Source organism: Scyliorhinus canicula, chromosome 1 (genome assembly GCF_902713615.1).
Source record: "Scyliorhinus canicula chromosome 1, sScyCan1.1, whole genome shotgun sequence".
In the NCBI taxonomy this organism is placed as follows: domain Eukaryota; kingdom Metazoa; phylum Chordata; class Chondrichthyes; order Carcharhiniformes; family Scyliorhinidae; genus Scyliorhinus; species Scyliorhinus canicula.
Genome location: NC_052146.1, coordinates 40,553,288 through 40,573,246, shown reverse-complemented (window position 1 = coordinate 40,573,246; position 19,959 = coordinate 40,553,288). Strand labels below are relative to the sequence as shown.

At 39.1% G+C, this 19,959-nt stretch overlaps 1 protein-coding gene across 1 annotated transcript in view; it reads left to right on the top strand.

Moving 5' to 3' along the window:
• Window positions 1–19,950, top strand: part of ube2g1b (ubiquitin-conjugating enzyme E2G 1b (UBC7 homolog, yeast)) — a 46,796-nt gene extending 26,846 nt beyond the window's left edge. The window contains exons 3-6 of the mRNA XM_038789114.1: window positions 7,085–7,182; window positions 9,217–9,395; window positions 13,987–14,094; window positions 15,881–19,950. Coding sequence (XP_038645042.1) covers window positions 7,085–7,182; window positions 9,217–9,395; window positions 13,987–14,073 — 364 coding nt within the window. The 3' untranslated portion in view covers window positions 14,074–14,094; window positions 15,881–19,950. The remainder of the gene's footprint in view (window positions 1–7,084; window positions 7,183–9,216; window positions 9,396–13,986; window positions 14,095–15,880) is intronic.
• Window positions 19,951–19,959: the final 9 nt, after the last annotated feature.

Here is a 19,959-nt window from a genome sequence, read left to right as displayed (position 1 = left end):
CTCCAACAATTCTTAACTGTAAAAAATGCATGTTTACCTATAAATAATTGAAACCCAGTCATGAAATATAAGGCTCTACTATTTAATCAGGTGATTTTATAATCTGAGAAAATCTGTGGGTATTTTATTAAAACAATCTAAACGAAGTTTGCTTTAGGCTCAGTTTTTGATATCTGTTGTTGTGTAACCTGTAACCATGAGAATTTGCTGGTTAAAAGTATGTAAAGATGACAATAATTCTCATTGTTTCCAAGGCATATTCTGTATTTGGTATCTTGTCAATGGATTTTAGAGGTCACCCTCGTCTCGTCTCGTGTTTTCCTTACTGCAAGTTTCCTGGAAAATAAACTTGCACTATGTTACAAGGACATTGTCCACATTTAAAGGCCATTTATTTTAAACCCATTGTTTGATGAGGAACATTATTATGATTTTTAAAACATTTTTCATAGGATATAGGCATTGCTGGCAAGGCCAGTATTTATTGCCCATCCCTAATTGCCTTTGAGAAGGTGGTAGTGAACCACCTTCTTGTTGTAGGTACACCCACAGTGCTGTTGGGGAGGGTGTTCCCATGCATCTTCTATTCATGACCACCTTGATGGTTGAGATTGTGGATTGAGAAGGTGCTGTTGAAGGAGCCTTGGGGAGTTGCTGCAGTGCAAGCAGTGTGTATCAGTGGTGGAGTGAGTGAATGCTTCAGGTGGTGGATGCAGTACCAATCAAGTGGGCTGCCTTGATGATGATGATGATGAACGTCTTGAGTTGTCGGAGCTGCACTAATTTAGGCAAGTGGAGAGTATTATATCATACTCCTGATTTGCGCTGTGTATAGATGGTGGATAGAGTTTGAAGTGTCAGGAGGTGAGTTACTCGTTGCAAAATGCACCACCTTTGACCTACCCTTGTAGATATAGTATTTATATAGGAACAGGAGCAGGCCATTCAGCCCCTCAAACCTGTCCTGCCATGGTTGATCTGTGGCCGAAGTCCAAAGACCTGCCTTTGGCCCGTATCCCTTAATATCATTGCTGAACATTACTGGATTTTGCAGGGATGTCTACTGAGATTGGATCAGATCCATTGGCTGTGAGATCATTTAGCTCTGTCAATTGCTTGCCTCTTTTTTTTTTTTTTGGTATGCAAGTAGTCCTGTATTGTAGTGTCACCAGATTGACGCCTCATTTTTAGGTATGCTTGGTGCTGCTCCTGGTGTGCCCTCCTGCACTCTTCACTGAACCAGGATTGATCCTCTGGCTTGATGGCAATTGTACAGTGGAGGATATGCCGAGCCATGAAGTTACAAATTTTGGTTGAATACAATTTACCTGCCTCATATATGTCCAGTTTTGAGTTGCTAGATCTGTTTGAAATGTATTCCATTTAGATGGGAGGAACATAGGAGCAGGAATAGGCCATTTAACCATTGATAAATACAAATTACTGTGGATGCTGGAATCTGCAACAAAAACAGAAAATACTGGACAATGTCAGCAGGTCTGACAGCATCTGCGGAGAGAGAAGGAAGCTAATATTTCAAGTCTGAATTACTCTTTGTCAAAGCTGATAAAGGGGAAACAACCTCTCAGCATCTACTCTGTCGAGCCCCCTGAAAAAATACGTCTCCATATGATAGGGCTGCATGGTAGCACAGTGGCTAGCACTATGGCTTCACAGCACCAGGATCCCAGTTCGATTGCCGCTTGGGTCACTGTCTGTGCATGTTCTCCCCGTGTCTGCATGGGTTTCCTCCGGGTGCTCCGGTTTCCTCCCACAGTCCAAAGATGTGCAGGTTATGTGGATTGGCCATGGTAAATTGCCCTTGGATTAGCTAGGGTTGCTGGGTTACGGGGATAGGGTGGAGGTGTGGGCTTAAGTAGGGTGCTCTTTCCAAGAGCTGGTGCAGACTCGATGGGCTGAATGGCCTCCTTCTGCACTATAAATTCCATGATTACCCCTCATTCTCCTAAACTCCAATGAGCACAGGCCCAACCTACTCAACCTCTCTTCATAAGAAAGGTGTAGAAGAACTGTACCCAGTACTCTCGGTGCACTCTCACCAAGAATCTATACAATTGCAAAAGACATCTAAACTCCTGTTCTCAAATTCCCATGCGATGAAGGCTAACACATCATTTGCTTCTCTAATTACTTGCTAGCTTTTAGTCACCCTTTGGACATCAACACTCCCCAACCTGTCATCATTTGAGAAATACTTGCTTCTTTCTGTTTTCTACCATTGGACAATTTCGCACTTATTCACAATATATTCCATCTGCCACGTTTTTGCCCATTCATTTATCCTGATCAAGTCCCCTTGAAAACCTCCTTGCATCCTCCTCAACTTACATTCCCATCTCATTGTCATAAGTAAATTTGGAAATATTATATTTGATCCCCAGAGCTAAATCATTCATATAAATTGTAAACAGTTGTGATCGCTGCGGTACCCCATTAGTCATAGCTAGCCAACCCAAGAATAATCTATTTATTCCTATGCTCTGTTTAACTTCCTTTGATCTAATACAATTTTAAAATTCTGTTACTAGTCGCATTTGATTCATCTTCCCTATTGTTTTTTATGACTTACAGCAATGATATTTATTGTAGACCAGCCAATACCACTGTCAAATTTGTAGCCAATCCATCATAGCCAACTTGTCCCTCATGCCTTCATGGTTTCCTTTTGTTCAGCTTTAAGACCTTGGCTTCAGGATGAATCCATCTGGTATATTGCCCCTAAACCCATGCACTTTAACTTTGTTTACTGAACTCATGTGTGGGACCTTATCAAAACCCTTCTGAAAATCCAAATACACCATATCCACTGATTCTCCTTTAGCTATGGATTCTATGCAACAAGTAACATTCTCAAAAACTCAAGCTTGTCAAACATGATTTCCCAGTCATAAATTCATGTTGACTCTGCTCAATCATATAATTATTTTCCAAGTGTGCAGTTACCATATCCTTCATTTCCCTACTATAGAGGTCAAATCTAACAGGTCTGTTGTCTCTCTCCCTCCATCTTAAATAGTGCTATTTGTTACTTTCCAGGCTCCAGGAATGTTTCCAGAATCTATAGAATTTCAAAAGATAGTTACCAATGTATCCACTATCTCTATACCCACCTTCTTCAACTCTCTAGGATTCAAACCTTCAATTCACTTTTAAAATACTACCTCCTTTAATACTAATTTCTTTCAGTTCCTTATTTTCACAAGTCCCTTGATTCCTTCCTATTTCTGGAAGATTTGATTTTCTGTGTATACCAATGTGAAGACAGACGCAAAGTAATTTAGTTTCTCTACCATTTCTCTATAACCCATTCCAAATTCTCCTGTCTCTGCCTGTAACAGACCCTCATTTTTCCTTACTTTTCTTTTCCTTTTCACATACTTAAAGAAGTGTTTACAGTCAATCTTTTTCTCGCTAGCTTGTATTCTTTATCAGCTTTTGGTCCTCCTTTCTGGAATTGCTCCCCATCTTTGGGCTTGCCACTTTTCCGGTATTACCACTTCCTTTGAACTAATGCAATTTTTAAATTCTGTTGTTAGTCACATTTGATTTATCTTCCCTATTGTTTATGACTTACAGGTATGTATATTTGTTGTAGACCAGCCAATACCTGACTACTGTCAAATTTTTAGCCAACTTTCCCCTTATACCTTCATGTTTCCTTTTGTTCAACTTTAAGACCCTAACTTCAGGATGAACTATATCACTTTCAACCTTAAAATTCTATAATATTATGATCACTATTTTCTAAAGACTCCTTTACAGCAATGTTATTAATTAACCATTTCTCATTGCATAATACTCATCTAAAATAGTTCAAACCCCAGTTGGTTCTTCAGTGTACTGCTCCAGAACCCCATTTCCGACACACAACACAATGGAGGGTATCCTTCATGTGAAGACACGAAGACTGTATGGTAGTGACTCCCATCGATATCAATACAATCATCTGCAGTAGGGACATTGGTGAGGATGAGGTCAAGTAGGTATTTTGCTCTGGTTAGTTCCCTCACTACTTGTTACAGACCCAGCCCAGCAGCTTTGTCCTTTAAAACTTGGCCAGCTCGGTCAGTAGTGCTGCTACCAAGCCACTTTTTAAAAAAAAATTTTAATGGATGTTGTATTACCCACCTAGAGTAACTTGTGCTCTTGCCACCCTCATAGCTTCCTCCAAGTGGTGTTCGATATGGAGGAGCACTGATTCATCAGCTGAGTTGGGCTGGCCAAATGTTGTTTCCTAGCGCATGTTTGACTTGATGACACGAGACTCCATGACGTCCAGAGCCAATTTTGAGGACTCCCAAGACATCTCCCTCCTGACTGTATATCACTGTGCCACCACCTCTGTTGGGTCGGTCCTGCCATACCCAAAATTGGTGATGGTGATGTCTGGAACATTGTAAGGTGTGAATTGGTGAATAAGAATGTCAGGATGTTGATGGACAAATTTATAGGACAGCTCTCCCAGTTTTAGCAGAAGGTCCCAGATATTAGTGGGAAGGATTTTCAAGGTCATTATCATTATCGTTAGAACAAAGAAAATTACAGCACAGGAACAGGCCCTTCAGCCCTCCAAGCCTGCGCCGACCATGTTGCCCGTCAAAACTAAAATCTTCCAGGGTCCGTATCCCTCCGTTCCCATCCTATTAATGTATTTGTCAAGGTGCCCCTTAAATGTCACTATCGTCCCTGCTTCCACCACCACCTCCGGCAGTGAGTTCCAGGCACCCACTACCTCTGTAATTTTTTTTAAAACTTGCCTCGTACATCTTCTCCAAACCTTGCCCCCTGCACCTTAAACCTATGCCCCCTAGTAATTGACCCCTCTACCCTGGGAAAATCTGCTGCATCCTCTGACAGTCCTCATCGCTATCCGCAATTCCACCAATCTTTGTGTCGTCGCAAACTTACTAATCACACCAGTTACATTTTCCTCTAAATAATTTATATACTACGAACAGCAAAGGGCCCAGCACTGATCCCTGTGGAACACCACTAGTCACAGCCCTCCAATTAGAAAAGCACCCTTCTATTGCTACTCTCTGCCTTCTATGACCTAGCCAGTTCTGTCTCTATCTTGCCAGCTCACCTCTGATCCCATGTGACTTCACCTTTTGTACCAGTCTGCCATGAAGGACCTTGTCAAAGGCTTTACCGAAGTCCATATAGACAACATCCACTGCCTTACCTGCATCAACCATCTTTTGTGACCTCCTCGAAAAACTCGAGCAAGTTAGTGAGACAAGGCCTTCCCTTCACAAAACCGTGCTGCCTCTTGCTAATACGGCCACTTACTTATTTGGAAGTAAGAATTCTCTCCAGTAATTTCCCTACCACTGATGTAAGGCTCACTGGCCTGTAGTTCCCTGGATTATCTTTGCTACCCTTCTTAAACAAAGGATCAACTTTGGCTATTCTCAAGTCCTCTGGGACATCACCTAAAGATAGTGGGGATCCAAAGATTTCTGTCAAGGCCTCAGCAATTTCCCCTCTCGCCTCCTTCGATATTCTGGGGTAGATCCCATCAGGCCCTGGGGACTTATCCACCTTAATATTTTTCAAGACGCCCAACACCTCGTCTTTTTGGATCTCAATGTGACCCAGGCTATCTGCACACCCTTCTCCAGACTCGACATCTACCAATTCCTTCTCTTTGGTGAATACTGATGCAAAGTATTCATTTAGTACCTCACCCATTTCCTCTGGCTCCACACATGGATTCCCTCCCGTCCTTCAGTGGGCCAACCCTTTCCTGGCTATCCTCTTGCTTTTTATGTATGTGTAAAAAGCCTTGGGATTTTCCGTAACCCTATTTGCCAATGATTTTTCGTGACTCCTTTTAGCCATTCTGACTCCTTGCTTAAGTTCCTTCCTACTTTCGTTATATTCCACACAGGCTTCGTCTGTTCCCAGCCTTCTAGCCCTGACAAATGTTTCCTTTTTCTTTTTGACGAGACCTAGAATATCTCTCGTTATCCAAGGTTCCCAAAATTTGCCATATTTATCCTTCCTCCTCACGGGAACATGCCTGTCCTGAATTTGTTTCAACTGACATTTGAAAGCCTCCCACATGTCAGATGTTGATTTACCCTCAAACATCTGCCCCCAATCTAGGTTCTTCAGCTCCTGCCTAGTATTGTTATAATTAGCCTTCTCCCAATTTAGCACATTCACCCTAGGACCACACTTGTCCTTGTCCAAAGGCACTTTAAAACTTACTGAATTGTGGTCACTGTTTCCAAAATGCTCCCCTACTGAAACTTCTACCCCTGGCCAGGCTCATCCCCAATACCAGGTCCAGTATAGCCCCTTCCCGAGTTGGACTATCTTCATTTTGTACCTATGTCAATGCGAGGTGATTCATCCTGTTTCATTTCTTTTACACTTTATATCAGGTTATTACAGCCATTTGAGAGGGCTGTTAAGAGTATGTAGTTCTGGAATCATCTGTAGGCAAGATCAGGTAAGGATAGCAAATTTCCTTCCCTAAATGACATTAACAAACCAGAAGGGTTTTTTCACAATCAACAATGGTTTTTGGGCAGCACGGTGGCGCAGTGGTTAGCTCTGCTGCCTCACAGCACCGAAGACCCAGGTTTGACCCCAGCCGTGAATCACTGTCCGTGTGGTGTTTGCACATTCTCCCAGTGTCTGCATGGGTCTCACCCCCACAACCCAAAAGATGTGGAGGGTAGCTGGATTGGCCACACTAAATTACCCCTTGGTTTGATTGTCTGCATTCCTGGGGCTTGCTTTTAATTCTAGATTTATTCATTGAATTTAAATTCTGCCATGGTGGGATTTGAACTCTTGTCCAGAGCCTCTGGATTACGAATCCAGTGACATTACCATTATGCCACCACCTCACCACAATTTGTCACTAAACCTTGACAATGAAATGTTCTTAATATCTGAAAAGCTGATTTGGAAGCTGTTACTCTCCCATGCTGTTGGTCAACCATGTTAGAGTAAAGTTTTTACAATTTTAGTTTTAAATATCTTGTTTCCCTTCTGATCAGTTATATACAATTGTCATTCATCACAATTCATTTCTTCTTTTCCCTAGTGAGGGTGGATTCTTCAAAGCTCATCTGACTTTTCCTAATGATTACCCTTTGCGGCCTCCAAAGATGAATTTCATCACAGAAATCTGGCATCCAAATGGTAAAATTATAAATCTAGTATTGATTTATTAATTGATGATATTGTCGGCTTTAAAACCTTCACTTGGGGATAGGGGAGGATGAAGAGACTTTTGTGCCGTTTTATTCTGTAACATTTCAATCCTCTGCTGCTAAGTGGTAGCATAGTGTGAGGTGCAGTCTTCCTTGTGACCTCAATTACTGTAGATACTTAATATGAATCAACATTTACTAGATGGATAAGGTCCTTTGACAAACTTTTCTAGCAACTCATTTGCTTCTCTGGGTCACAAAATGGATGAAAACCAGCAATGGTGTCATGGTTTCATTTAGAGTTCCCAATTCATTTTTTCCAATTAGGGGGCAATTTAGCGTGGCCAATTCACCTAGCCTGCACATCTTTGGGTTGTGGGGTGAAACCCACGCAGACACTGGGAGAATGTGCAAATTCCACACGGACAGTGACCCAGAGCCGGGATCGAACCTGGGACCTCGTCGCAACAGGGCTAACCCACAGCGCCACCGTGCTGCCCACAAATAGAAATTTGAATCTAGAATAATACCCCAATAATCATGAACTGATATATTATAGAAACATTTAAAAAAAATAAATTTAGAGTACCCAATAATTTTTTTCTAATTAAGGGCAATTTAGTGTGGCCAATCCACCGACCCTGCATATCTTTGGGTTGTGGGGGGTGAAACCCACGCAGACACTGGGAGAATGTGCAAACTCCACACAGATAGAGTGACCTGTAGGCAGCAGTGCTAACCACTGTGCCACCATGCTGCCCTATAGAAACATTTGAGGATGTATTTTACAATATAAGCTTACACAAACTACTTGGAGCAGTATAAAAGCACAGGGCATACCCAGTCTCCCCTAAATGATGAGCTATGCTTGAAGGTTTTATTAAAGCTGCAGTATCTAATAGGAATAGGCTATTTTAGCCCCTTGAGCTTTTCGGCCATTCATTGAGGTCATGGCTGATCTGTGACCTAGTGCCAGACACCTACCTTTGTATCTAGAGAAATAGAAGACCAAAGATATTAAGGGATTTGAGACAAAGTTTAGCTTTCCATTAACCTTTTTGATTATTTTCTAGGCCTGTTCATGGCATTTTAATGATCTGTGTACCTGGATGCCAAGTCTCTTTGGACCACTGTTTTTAGCTTTCACCATTTCGAGTTCTACCCTTTTTTAGGTCCAAAACGCATAACCTCACCATTTCATCTACTGCTTACAATACCGAGTCATTGGCAACGCTGAATGTGTTTTCTATCCCATCACCCACATTGTTAATGAGCATAATGAATAGTTCAAATCCCAACACAGATCCTTGCAGGACACGACTAGTCAGTAGTTGCCCATTAAAGCATCCACCCATTATCCTTACTCTCTCTCTCCTTCTACTCAGCCAGTTTCCAAACCAAGTCAATAATCTGCTTTCAGTACCAGGAGCTTAACTTTAGTAATCAGTCTCAAATGCCTTTTGAAAGTCTAAGTTTTTTAAAAAGTAGATATTTTCCTGTTTACTACTTTAGTCATCGCTTCAAAATGTTCATCAAATTCATCAAGCATGATCTACCTTTTAAAGATTCATGTTGCCTCTCTCTGATCAACTGACAATTTTCAAGGTGTTCAGCTACCCTATCCTTTAATTATAGGCTCTAGCGTTTTCCTGACAGCTAGGTTTGTGTCACATTCTGTATAAATGTATTTTGATTAACTGTTAATTTGAGTAGATTTATCTCTGACAATTTTGTTAAAATATCGACTGTCCATTTCATTAATTAGCTGTAAAACAGATATTACTGGAAATGCTCAGGTCTGGCAGCATATATGGCGAGAGAAAGAGTTAAGATCTGTGACCTGATGATGGGGAACAATCTGAAACCTTAACTGTTTCTCTCCACAGATACTGCCAAATCTACTGAGTATTTCCATAATTCCCTCTTTTTATTTCAGATTTCCACAATCCACTGTATTTTGCTTTTGTTTTGTCACTAATTAACCAATTGGGAAAATAATTAAAATCATTGTTTATTGTTACAGTTGCCAAGAATGGTGATGTGTGCATTTCAATTCTGCATGAGCCTGGTGAGGATAAATTTGGTTATGAGAAACCCGAGGAGCGTTGGCTGCCCATTCACACTGTAGAGACAATTCTCATCAGTGTCATCTCTATGTTAGCTGACCCCAACAGTGACTCACCCGCTAATGTTGATGCTGCAGTAAGTATTTTAGTAGAATTAGTGCAAGAGTTTACTTTTCACAAAGTAAAGTGATCAGAACTTTAAAAAATATATATATTTTATTAGTGTTCATTACACTGCAATGAAGTTACTGTGAAAATCCCCTAGTCGCCACATTATGGCATCTGTTCGGGTACACTGAGGGCGAACTCACGGCGCCAAGGTCCCAAGTTCGATCCCGGCTCTGGGTCACTGTCCGTGTGGAGTTTGCACGTTCTCCCCGTGTTTGCGTGGGTTTCGCCCCCACAACCCAGAAGATGTGCTGGTTAGGTGGATTGGCCACGCTAAATTGCCCCTTAATTGGAAAAAATGAATTGGGTACTCTAAATTTATTTTTTTTTAAAGCGTGTCTTTCGGGATTTGTGGGAGGAAACCGGAGTACCGGGAAGAAACCCATGTAGACACGATGAATGTGCAGACTCTGCACAGACAGCGACCCAAGCCGTGAATCAAACCTGGGTCCCTGGCGCTGTGTAGCAACAATGCTAACCACTGTGCTACCGTGCCGCCCTATCAGAACTTTTAATAAAAAGTGCTCTTGAATTTTAAAAATGTATGTGCAATCACCACTGGTATCTGACCTTTCCAAAGCCCTGTTCCAGTGTGATCCTCCTTCAATCATCCTGCATGTGAAATGATTGCAGCAATTCCAGGTTTTTCCACTTTTCATATTTTCATAATACCAAAAATGTTGTGCAGTGATGATGTTGAATTATGACTTCACATTCCCAAACTAAGTTAATTCTGTTCACCTAGGCATTTTGTCCTCCCATAATGTTGTCACTAGCATTTAGAAGTGCCTGCAGAAACTTAGTAATTATCATATTACACACTACATCCTGTAGTGAAATTTGCAGCACAGATAGGCAATTCAGTCTACTTGTGTCCATGGCAGTTCTCTGAAAGAGCTATCCACAGACCTATTTCCCTCTCCTATTGATCATGCCAATTTTACTTTTCGTTCTCAAATATGCATCCTCTGCATTTTTTAAAACGCCGTAATGGATTCTGCTTCCAAGTTGTTTCATTTGGGGTTCCAGAAATCCTTGGACGAAATTAAATTCTACCCTTTCTCTTCACTCTCCTGGGGTTGATCTTAAATTTATGTCCTCCAGTAACTGAAACAGAAATACATTTTCCTACTTGATCAAAAGCGTCTCCAGAAAAGTTGTTAAATTTTAACTTCAGACTTTTGGAAATACCATAGACTAGATTTATCTGGGTTTCATTGCATTCATTCCTCTCGTGGTACTTGGATATGTTTCAGTTTAGAATGCTGCAGAAAGATGCAGTCTAAGTATGACAGATGGCAACCAGGGAGGTACATGTATTCATACAAAAATGAGAGTATGCTACACTTCTGAAGCGCTAAAACAAAGAGTCTTGACATGAAATATATCTATTCTACCATTTCCATTTATCCTCCAGTAGCTGGATATAATAATTTGTATAATTTCTACATCATTTGGGCAGTTGTTTGTTGCTTGGTGTAGCTGCTTAGTTACATAACCATGTAGATAACAGAGCATAGTAGGTGTAGGATTACCATAAGTACAGTTGGAAGGATCACATTCTAACACTGCTATTAAAGTGGCTAACATTTTAAAGAAATGCAATTTTGGGTAAAAAGAAAACAAAACACTGCAAATGCTGGAAATTAAACAAGAATGGAAAATGCTGGTAATTCCCAGTTAATTGTGTACTTAACACAAGTTAATGTTTTGTGTGCAAACCTTTGACAGACCTGAATAAATATAATTATATAATGTACAATAATTATATTAATGGGGAGAAAAATATTTACTCCGCTCCAGAGATTAAATTAATGAGTTGATTGAGCTGCAGGCAACTGTTCTGTCAAAGATCATGAGGCAATGGAATAGCATTACAACAACAAAGGAACACACAAAAAATGAAATGGTGATAAAACCGAGGAGAGAGAAATGCTGAAAATGCGTAGCAGCTCTGAAAAGCAAGCAAACAAACTATCAGGTGAGGTCTGAATGGGGACCTCGAGCTCAACACTCTTCCAATGAAAACTCTACACCGAAAATATTAACTTGTTTTTTTCCTTCCAGACATTGATAGAGCCATCCTTCAACATCATTACTTCTACCTGTGAAGGAAATGATGGATGTGACTAAGTTCCCTGACCTGCTAACCCTACTCACTATTTCTCCTTTGGACATTGCTATCAGATCCACAATCATTATCCTTTGCATTTTCCTCCACTGTTTGGACAAGTCTTTATGGTTCATGTTTTACTTTAAATTATTACATTATAACCTGGTGGCTGGCTTTAATTGAAACTTGGCTACAGGTCATCTTTTACTCTTCACCTGCCCACACTTGGCACAAGATGTCTTGCCCAAACTCAGTGGTGATGGTGTTATAACCAGGTCACTGCTTGGGCCGTGCCTGCTCCTGTGGTACTGTAAATAACCTGCACAGAACACATGGGGCTGGGTTGTTTTTCCCCATGTGGCTTGAGGAGTATGGGCTCCCCTACTAATTACAGAGCTGATACTATGTTATATACAAGGTCAGCCAGATAGGAACCGAGAGAGAGAGAGGGCCGGGTGATGGTCAACCGGCTCCGTTGTGAATAGTACATATTATAAATAACATCTTTGTTGTATTGCTTGTCTGACACCCTTTGCCTTTATTAAAGATAACTTCTCTTTTGAACACTCACCTTGCTTAAATATCAACTTGCTTCTCCTTTAAAGTTCTCATTTCCTATCTGCTCTCTAGCTCCACCCTAAATCTGTCTGAGCTGTCTTCCTTCCTTTACTCCCTCAGCTGCTGCTCGAGGTGATTGTTCATCCTCAATGATTTAGTCTCAATCAGAGCTTCTCTTCCCTTCTTTCTTTTGAATTCATTGTCATAAATAAACCTTCTTTCCATTTTCACTGCCACCCTTCAACATGCCATTTCCTCAGCAGCTCTATTCCCATGACCTCACTCATTAACTAGACCATCTTTGTTGTATTATCATCCTTATCATCTTAGTCCATTCCAACCCTGCATGCATCTGTATTTCTCAGAAAATCTCCCAAGTCAATTACAACTGACCTTTCCAATTGTTTCTGACCATATATTTTCTCCATCGCCAATACCATTTCCCTAACATTGCAGCCTCTGTCCACCTTCAGTTCTATATCAATTACAACTGCACTTTTTCAAACTCTCAACTGCTTACTATCCTCACCACCTTTTACTGCCACTTCCATATCATCACCTGCCTCCACCCATCAGAGCTACTGGAAGTTGGAGAGGGCATCAGAAGAGTCACAAAAGCTTAGAAGCTGTTAAAAAAGAGTTCAGATGGAAGGAAATTAGTTCAGGAGGAACTGTAAAATGCTTTCCGGAACACATTGTGTATATCTTGGAGGGGAAGTAGAAATGGGCAGGGGGACGAACAATGAGAAGGTTGGAGGCACTGGAAATGTGATCTTGGAAGTGTTATGACTAGTAACACTCTTGAAAGGCTGTGTTTTCTGCCTGCATCGATGAAATAGAATTGATTAGCTAAGATACATATTGGTAGCAGGGGCAGCACGGTAGCACAGTGGGTAGCAGGTTCAATTCACAGCTCCTGGGTCCCAGGTTCGATTCTCGGCTTGGGTCACTGTCTGTGTGGAGTTTGCACGTTCTCCCTGTGTCTGCATGGGTTTCCTGCGAGTGCCCCAGTTTCCTCCCACAAGTCCCAAAAGACATGCTGTTAGGTAATTTGGACATTCTGAATTCTCCGTGTGCCTGAACAGGTGCTGGAATGTGGCGACTAGGGGCTTTGACAGTAACTTCATTGCAGTGTTAATGTAAGTCTACTTATGACAATAATAAAGATTATTATTATTTAAGACACAAGTTTTATTTATTGAATTGTTCCGAACTTGTGGATAGCAATGAGCAGGGCAGACAAAGGGGTGAACAATTGGGTAGTGAGTCTTCAGGAGACAATAGGTGCCAAATGATGATGTTAGTGGCATCATGCATGCACCTATGGAAAAGTGCATGCCAACTTGCTGTTTCAATGCAATAGTAGGAGCTACAGTGCTCTTGAAAATGAAAGTTTGATAGGCAGATCATGGTCCAGAGGGAGATGGGAAGATTTAGCAGGCTAGTTGGTGTTCAGCCTCAGCCAGGTAGAGACCCTTTCACCACTGTACAATAACAATACCCCCTTTGTCAGCAGGTTTGATTATGTTTGAATAGAAACAGTTAATAGAAGGCTATAAGACAAAGGGATCCTGGATGAAGAATATAATAGGGAACAAGGAAATCGACATGACTAATACCATAGCAGCAAACTGAATGAAAATGCACGAGGATAGAGAAGGTTGAAAAAACAGGGTTAAATTCAGAGGAAGAATGAATCTTGACCAAAAAGAAGATGCACAGATGCTGGAAGAAGAACTCCACATTATTGTTGAGCTTGGGGTTTGAGAAATGCAGAGACACCAAATTAAATACAACTTCTATTGGCGAAAACGGTGTCTGCTGAGCCAGCTATTTCACTCATAGTTGGATGGACTGTTTTTAACCACGATCTTGTGCTTTCACATAGAAAGAATGGCGAGATGATCCTAATGGTGAATTTAAGAGGAAAGTTGCTCGGTGTGTAAGAAAAAGCCAAGAAATGGCATTTGAGTGAATTTTTCCTCCCAACATTGTGGTAAGTGTTTTTTTTTCAAATTGCTCAGGTTTAAAAATGGGCTTTTTAAATTGATACTGTGAAGCAAGAAAAAATGTGAATTCTTTTATTTAGATTTATGTGCTGGTAGTTCTTCAGTTTGGGTTTTATTTAACATTTATTTTAATATGACTCAACACACTCCTTCACTTCCTATGGTGAAGCCATATGGACCTCACTCCATATGTTCCCTAAATGATGTGTATATGATGAAACCAATTGCATGCAGAATTGTATTCTATTACTCTGTCATATAGATGTTGAACCAGTAACTCCTTGCACTGCTCAGTTGAGGAATTTGTGACTTGACATTTAACTAACTACACTGTTTAAAACAGTTGAATGAGTTGCTATTGATGTATCAAGTGTTGATTATTGTTTGGAATTAAGAAATTATTTAATAGCACTTATGATCTTCAAATCTGACTTGGCGTTAATTTAACTTTTATCATGATGTATGTTAACTAAGCTGCCAGTGCTTTACATCAAATCCAGTTATCCATCTTGTATTCCATTGAATTTCTTCTAAAATTTAAACTGAAATCCATCTCCTTAAGTTTCTTCACTGTACTTAAAGAATTTGTTCCTAATTTACGGGCGGCATGTTGGTGCAGTGCACTGCAGCCTCACTGTGCCGAGGTCCCAGGTTTGGCCCTGGGCCACTGACCATGTTGAGTTTGCACATTCTCCCTGTGTCTGCGTGATTTTCACCCCCACAACCCAAAATGATGTGCAGGTTAAGTGGATTGGCCATGCTAAATTGCCCCTTAATTTGAAAAAAAAAAATTTTAAGAATTTGTTTAGAACATGAGCAATTATAAAGTGGTTCAGTTGAAGCAAATAAGTTTAAATGAAAATTTTGAAGTTAGATTATAGAAAATATTTTGGTATGTTCTAAGTTAAATAACACTGGAAATTTGCGAGCAACAAGTATTGTAGAATTCTTACCCTTTTGGATAGCACCAAGTATCCAGATGTAAAACTGTCTTCAGGATTATAGAGCTACAACAGATTTTGAAAGCTGCTATAATCAACCTTTGAAGGTCTTAATTATGTAGAATGAATGATGAAACAAATAAATAAAATGGTTGATTTAAGAATATTTAGAAAGTGTTTACATCCAAAGGAGTGAAATGTATCTGTACTCAATAATATACTGACTTATTGTTCTGAAAGTGGTTATGACATGTGGCTTAAAGGCCATAAGTCAGTAGATTTTGAGCTTCTGCCTTGAGTTTGCATAGTTTTAGTTGGTCAACATCTGTCTATTCCCTCGTGGCTTCCATTTTCATGTTTGCTTGGGCCAAGGATTCTACTGTGGACTGATGGCAGCAGTGACATGTGTTCACTGAAGTATTGTTTCATTTATCATGGCCATTCACACCAGAGAGAGTTTTTTGCTTCTTTTGGGTGATATGACTTAAATGTAGAGAGATTATGCTTTTTGGCAACTAGCCTGTTTTTATGCAATGATCTAAATTTAATTTTGATATTAAGTAATTGATGAGAGCTTTTGTTAGTCAATCCATTTAGGGTTTACTGAAATGAATATTCAGATTATGTAGGATATGAAGGGTTTTTGTTGATTTTTGTTTTGTTAATTGGTAATAATCTGGAAAGAAGACAGTATCTTGCAACATCCACATTGAGTGCATCTCTACTGTGCTCATATCCTTAAAAATATTTAAACTTTTAAAATATTGTTCTATTGATGGTGGACTTTTGAAAAGTATGAATGTTTTCTAATTTTAAATATTTCTATTTTTAGGGGTAGCTGAAGCAAGAATTTTGCCTTTACCTGTTCTTACTGGTCTCTGGCCATAACATTAATGCAGCCTGCAGCTAAGAATTCCTTGCTCTTGAGCTTGGATAGATGAGTGTTCTTCTTCTGGAGAGAGATGTCATTGATAAGAACTCTTGAAAGAAATGTCGCCCTCCGTTTAATGCAACAAAAAAAGTTCAAATTATCTTAAGTTTCATCTCAGTTATTTTCAAATCGTGCCGTGAATTATGTTTATTTATTTGAAAGAAATCAGACTGCTTATGAGAGTGTTGTGTTAAACAAGGCTTACTTTTGTATCTTTGAAGATTGCTGCTCTGCCTAAAGCAAATATAATTGATACACTTTGGGAATGATTTGTGACATACTAGTTCACTGAATCATTTAGTTACGTAGCATGTAAACTGTAAATCTACCTTTGATTATTTTAGTTTAACAACTTCAAAAAATGATTCGGGTACAGTGATAGTATTCAAGGCTGTGGGAAAAGATATGGGATGACTTCCCTTTATAGCCACTTATGGTGCTGTAGCAATTTCAGGAAATACGAAAACAGTTGTGGGTGCTACAGTTGCCATTCATTTGGAAACTATGATTCAATGCAAAACCTAAGGAGCAGCTAAGAGTTTGGGGTGTTATTAGCTGTTTTCTTGCTGGAAGTATAAAGATTGTATATAAGTTCGATATTTGATCTGAGCCTAATAAGCCAAATTTATTTTACAATCTGGTTGACTAATAGTTCTGTCTGTCATAAAATTACTAATATAACATGACAGACAAAACAAATGGCACGTAGTTGTACAAACTAAATTAAATAATTTTAGCCTTAAGTTGAAAAATGGAACCCTTCTAAACACTGGGCTTTTATTTTCTTTCAGAAACTTGTTCACTTATTTCTTAAAAATTGATCGTTGATGCAATTATAATAATAACCAGAGATCAAGTGTTCTTGGTTGGCAACATGTCCAAAGCAGAACGTTGTGGATTCAAGTCTAGATAATCTTGGCTACTATTTCAATCCACTCGTACGACTACTATATTACCAAAAACTGTCCTTTAAATGTAACATTAAACTGAGAATCCATTTACCTATTTCAGTGGTTCAGTTGGACGTTTTGAGACTCCGTAACATTATTTGAATAAAGCATTTTGAAGATCAAGTCAATGCTTCTCTCTGAACCAATACCACTGCAGTAGATTGACCAGCTAATCAGCTTGTTGCCATTTGAGATCTATTTTATGCAAAATAAGGTGCCATATGTTATTGCAAAGCACTTTGTTGTGTAAGAAATGCTTTAGGACATTTGAGACATGATGCAGCACACTATCCGTGCCAGTTCATTTGTTCTTTGCTCTTTCAGGTACTGACAATTTTGTTTTTTTCAATGAATGTTTTTGGCTCTTTTGAATTAGCATCACTTCCATCATTTGTCCATTGATATTCTTGCTCATCTCTTTAGACTCTGATAGCTCCTCATTAACATTAATTGTACCCTTTATAACTGTTCAGACTTGCCTAGTGCTTTTCTCATACTCTGGACAGGATAGTATCTCATTGTTCTATTGTAGATTTTTGTCCTTGCTATTTTGTTACTATGTTCAGTACAGCTCTGAATTTGTCACTCATTTCTTATAAATTGCAAATATTCCACTGCTCATCTAAAACTAAGAACCATCAGTTATAAATCACAACAGAGTTTAGAATGTGAAGTAGTAGTTAGGATGAATGAGAATAAATGTTGCTTGGAAAAAAAATAGCTGGACTGTAATAAAAGCAAACAAACTCAAAAGAACAAACTTCTGGAATTACAACACATGTTCACTAACTTCTGAAGAGATAAAGACAATTCACATTTAGAACATAGAACAGGGCTATTCAATTCATTGTGCATGTGGTGGATCTTTACTAAAGCAATACAAATAGAATTATTTTTCTTTTCAACTTATGGCAAATAATTAAAATTGTAATAGCCCCTGTCTGAAAGACTGCAACAAAACATTACATTCCTTAACAACCCACTGCATGATGTATTTCAGTGACTATTTTAAATGTATAATCCCCAGAGGAAATAGCTTTTCTGTGTTCAAAACTATCCTTGGAGTGAAATCAGTCCCAAGATCAAGCTTCTTTAACTGCTTTCCTATCACAGACATCATTTTGGTGAATCTGTGTGATATATGCTCTATGGCTTTGCTAACTTGGTGATAAGACTGCTTACTGTGGCCTGACCAATGTTTGTACAAATTTACAATAATTATTTCCCCTTGTTCTCTTTACTCTTACTGTGAAATTGAAATTAGCCAATTCAGAATTATTTCTCCCCATACTTAACTTTCAGATTATTAAATTGGAATTCTAAGCAGCTCACTCATCCATGCTCTTTCCACTGAATGAACTCCTGTTCCTTATTTCACTTCCTTGTGGATATAATTTCATACGTAGCTTTTTAAAATTGCATCTGGCATGTCAGTACAGTATTACAATCCTCCTCCTTCCCAAACCCTTATTTGCTGTGAAGAAGCAAAACTAAAGATTGTTGCCGATGCCAATTCTATATATTAGGGATCAAAAGTATCCAGAGTTTATCCCAAGAATTCAAGAAATACTCATTCAATGCAACTTGATTTGATACAAAATATTTAATATCCCTCCTACCTACCTACATTCTACACAATTTAATTCCCTCCATCAGTCTTTTCAAATAGACTTCTTTCAACAACTGACCAGAGGGAAAGGTGACATGGATAAAATATGTTTGTTAGAACTAGCTGGTGATTTTCAGAATATGAAATGGTGAATAAAGCAGCTTCAAAGTGGAGTTGATAAAAGTGCGTACTTTGGTATCACCACGAAAACAGAATTACCGATCTGAAAGATGATACAATACCTTAAGCACCTAAATTGTACTGATAGTCTATTGTAACTTTATTCATCTCCTGGAATCCAATTTCTTTTTGAGTACATAAACTTGTCCCATAAGTAACAACTTTCAGACTATACTGGGCACTTGTCTGGGAGAAGTACAGGTACAAAATCAGATCACACCAATCTGAGGCATAGTAGACAAGAGTGAACGCTTGTACATCGCTGCTTCTCCCCGCTGTTGGTCATAGTGCCTTTAGCAGCTTAAATCCCATTGTCTGGAATTTCCTGCCTAAACCCCATCACCTCCTCAAAGTCCACCTCTTTAACAAAGGTTTTGTATCAATTCTTTGACTGGATTTAGATTTTGCTTCTACCAAATTAAACACTTGGAACAGTTTTTACATCAAAACTGCTACACAAATGGAAGTGTTTCTCAGCAGAGAAATAAGATTTTCTATCCTCCTGGCTGATGATACTGTGTTACTCCAATATAAGAGGGTACTTTTAAGTCATAATTATAAAACCAGTGCTATTTTCTATTTTTGAAGAATATTTACATGCATCAAAACTTTACATTTATCAAGTGTAAGTGACAACTGATTACTCTGAAATCGTGTAACCATATGAAATTTACTCAGCTGGATAATGAGGAATAAAGCTTATGCAATGACAACTGTGCCAAATTCTCTCCAGTATACACAAATGTACTTTTATTAAAGTATGGGTCTCTATGAATGATTTAATAGAAAGATAGCTGCTATATCCTACACAGCAAACTAAGAGCAGAGAAAATTTGAGCTGCAACAACTTTGGATTCAAATAATGTATTTTTTAGGACTAAGTACTTAGTGGTATATGCAGCTAAACATTAACAGTCAACATGCTGGCCTTTTGAGTCATGCTCAGTCCCACATCCAACTCGGTTTTAAAATTTATGAAATTAGTTTCCACCAGCTTTTCATGTAGTCTTCGGTTTAAGCCATTCTTTTTAAACCAACAATTTCTTTTAAGGATTTATACAAATGGACACCCCAGTCTCTGCTTATTTGCACCTTTCAAAATCAAGCCATTATTTGTATATTGTATTTCCGTATTAGTTCTTCCAAAGTGCACCACTTCACAGCTTGGAACTTTATCTACCATACTGAATGTCATTTTTCTGGTAACTGATCAATAAAGACTTGCAACATTTTGGCACTTT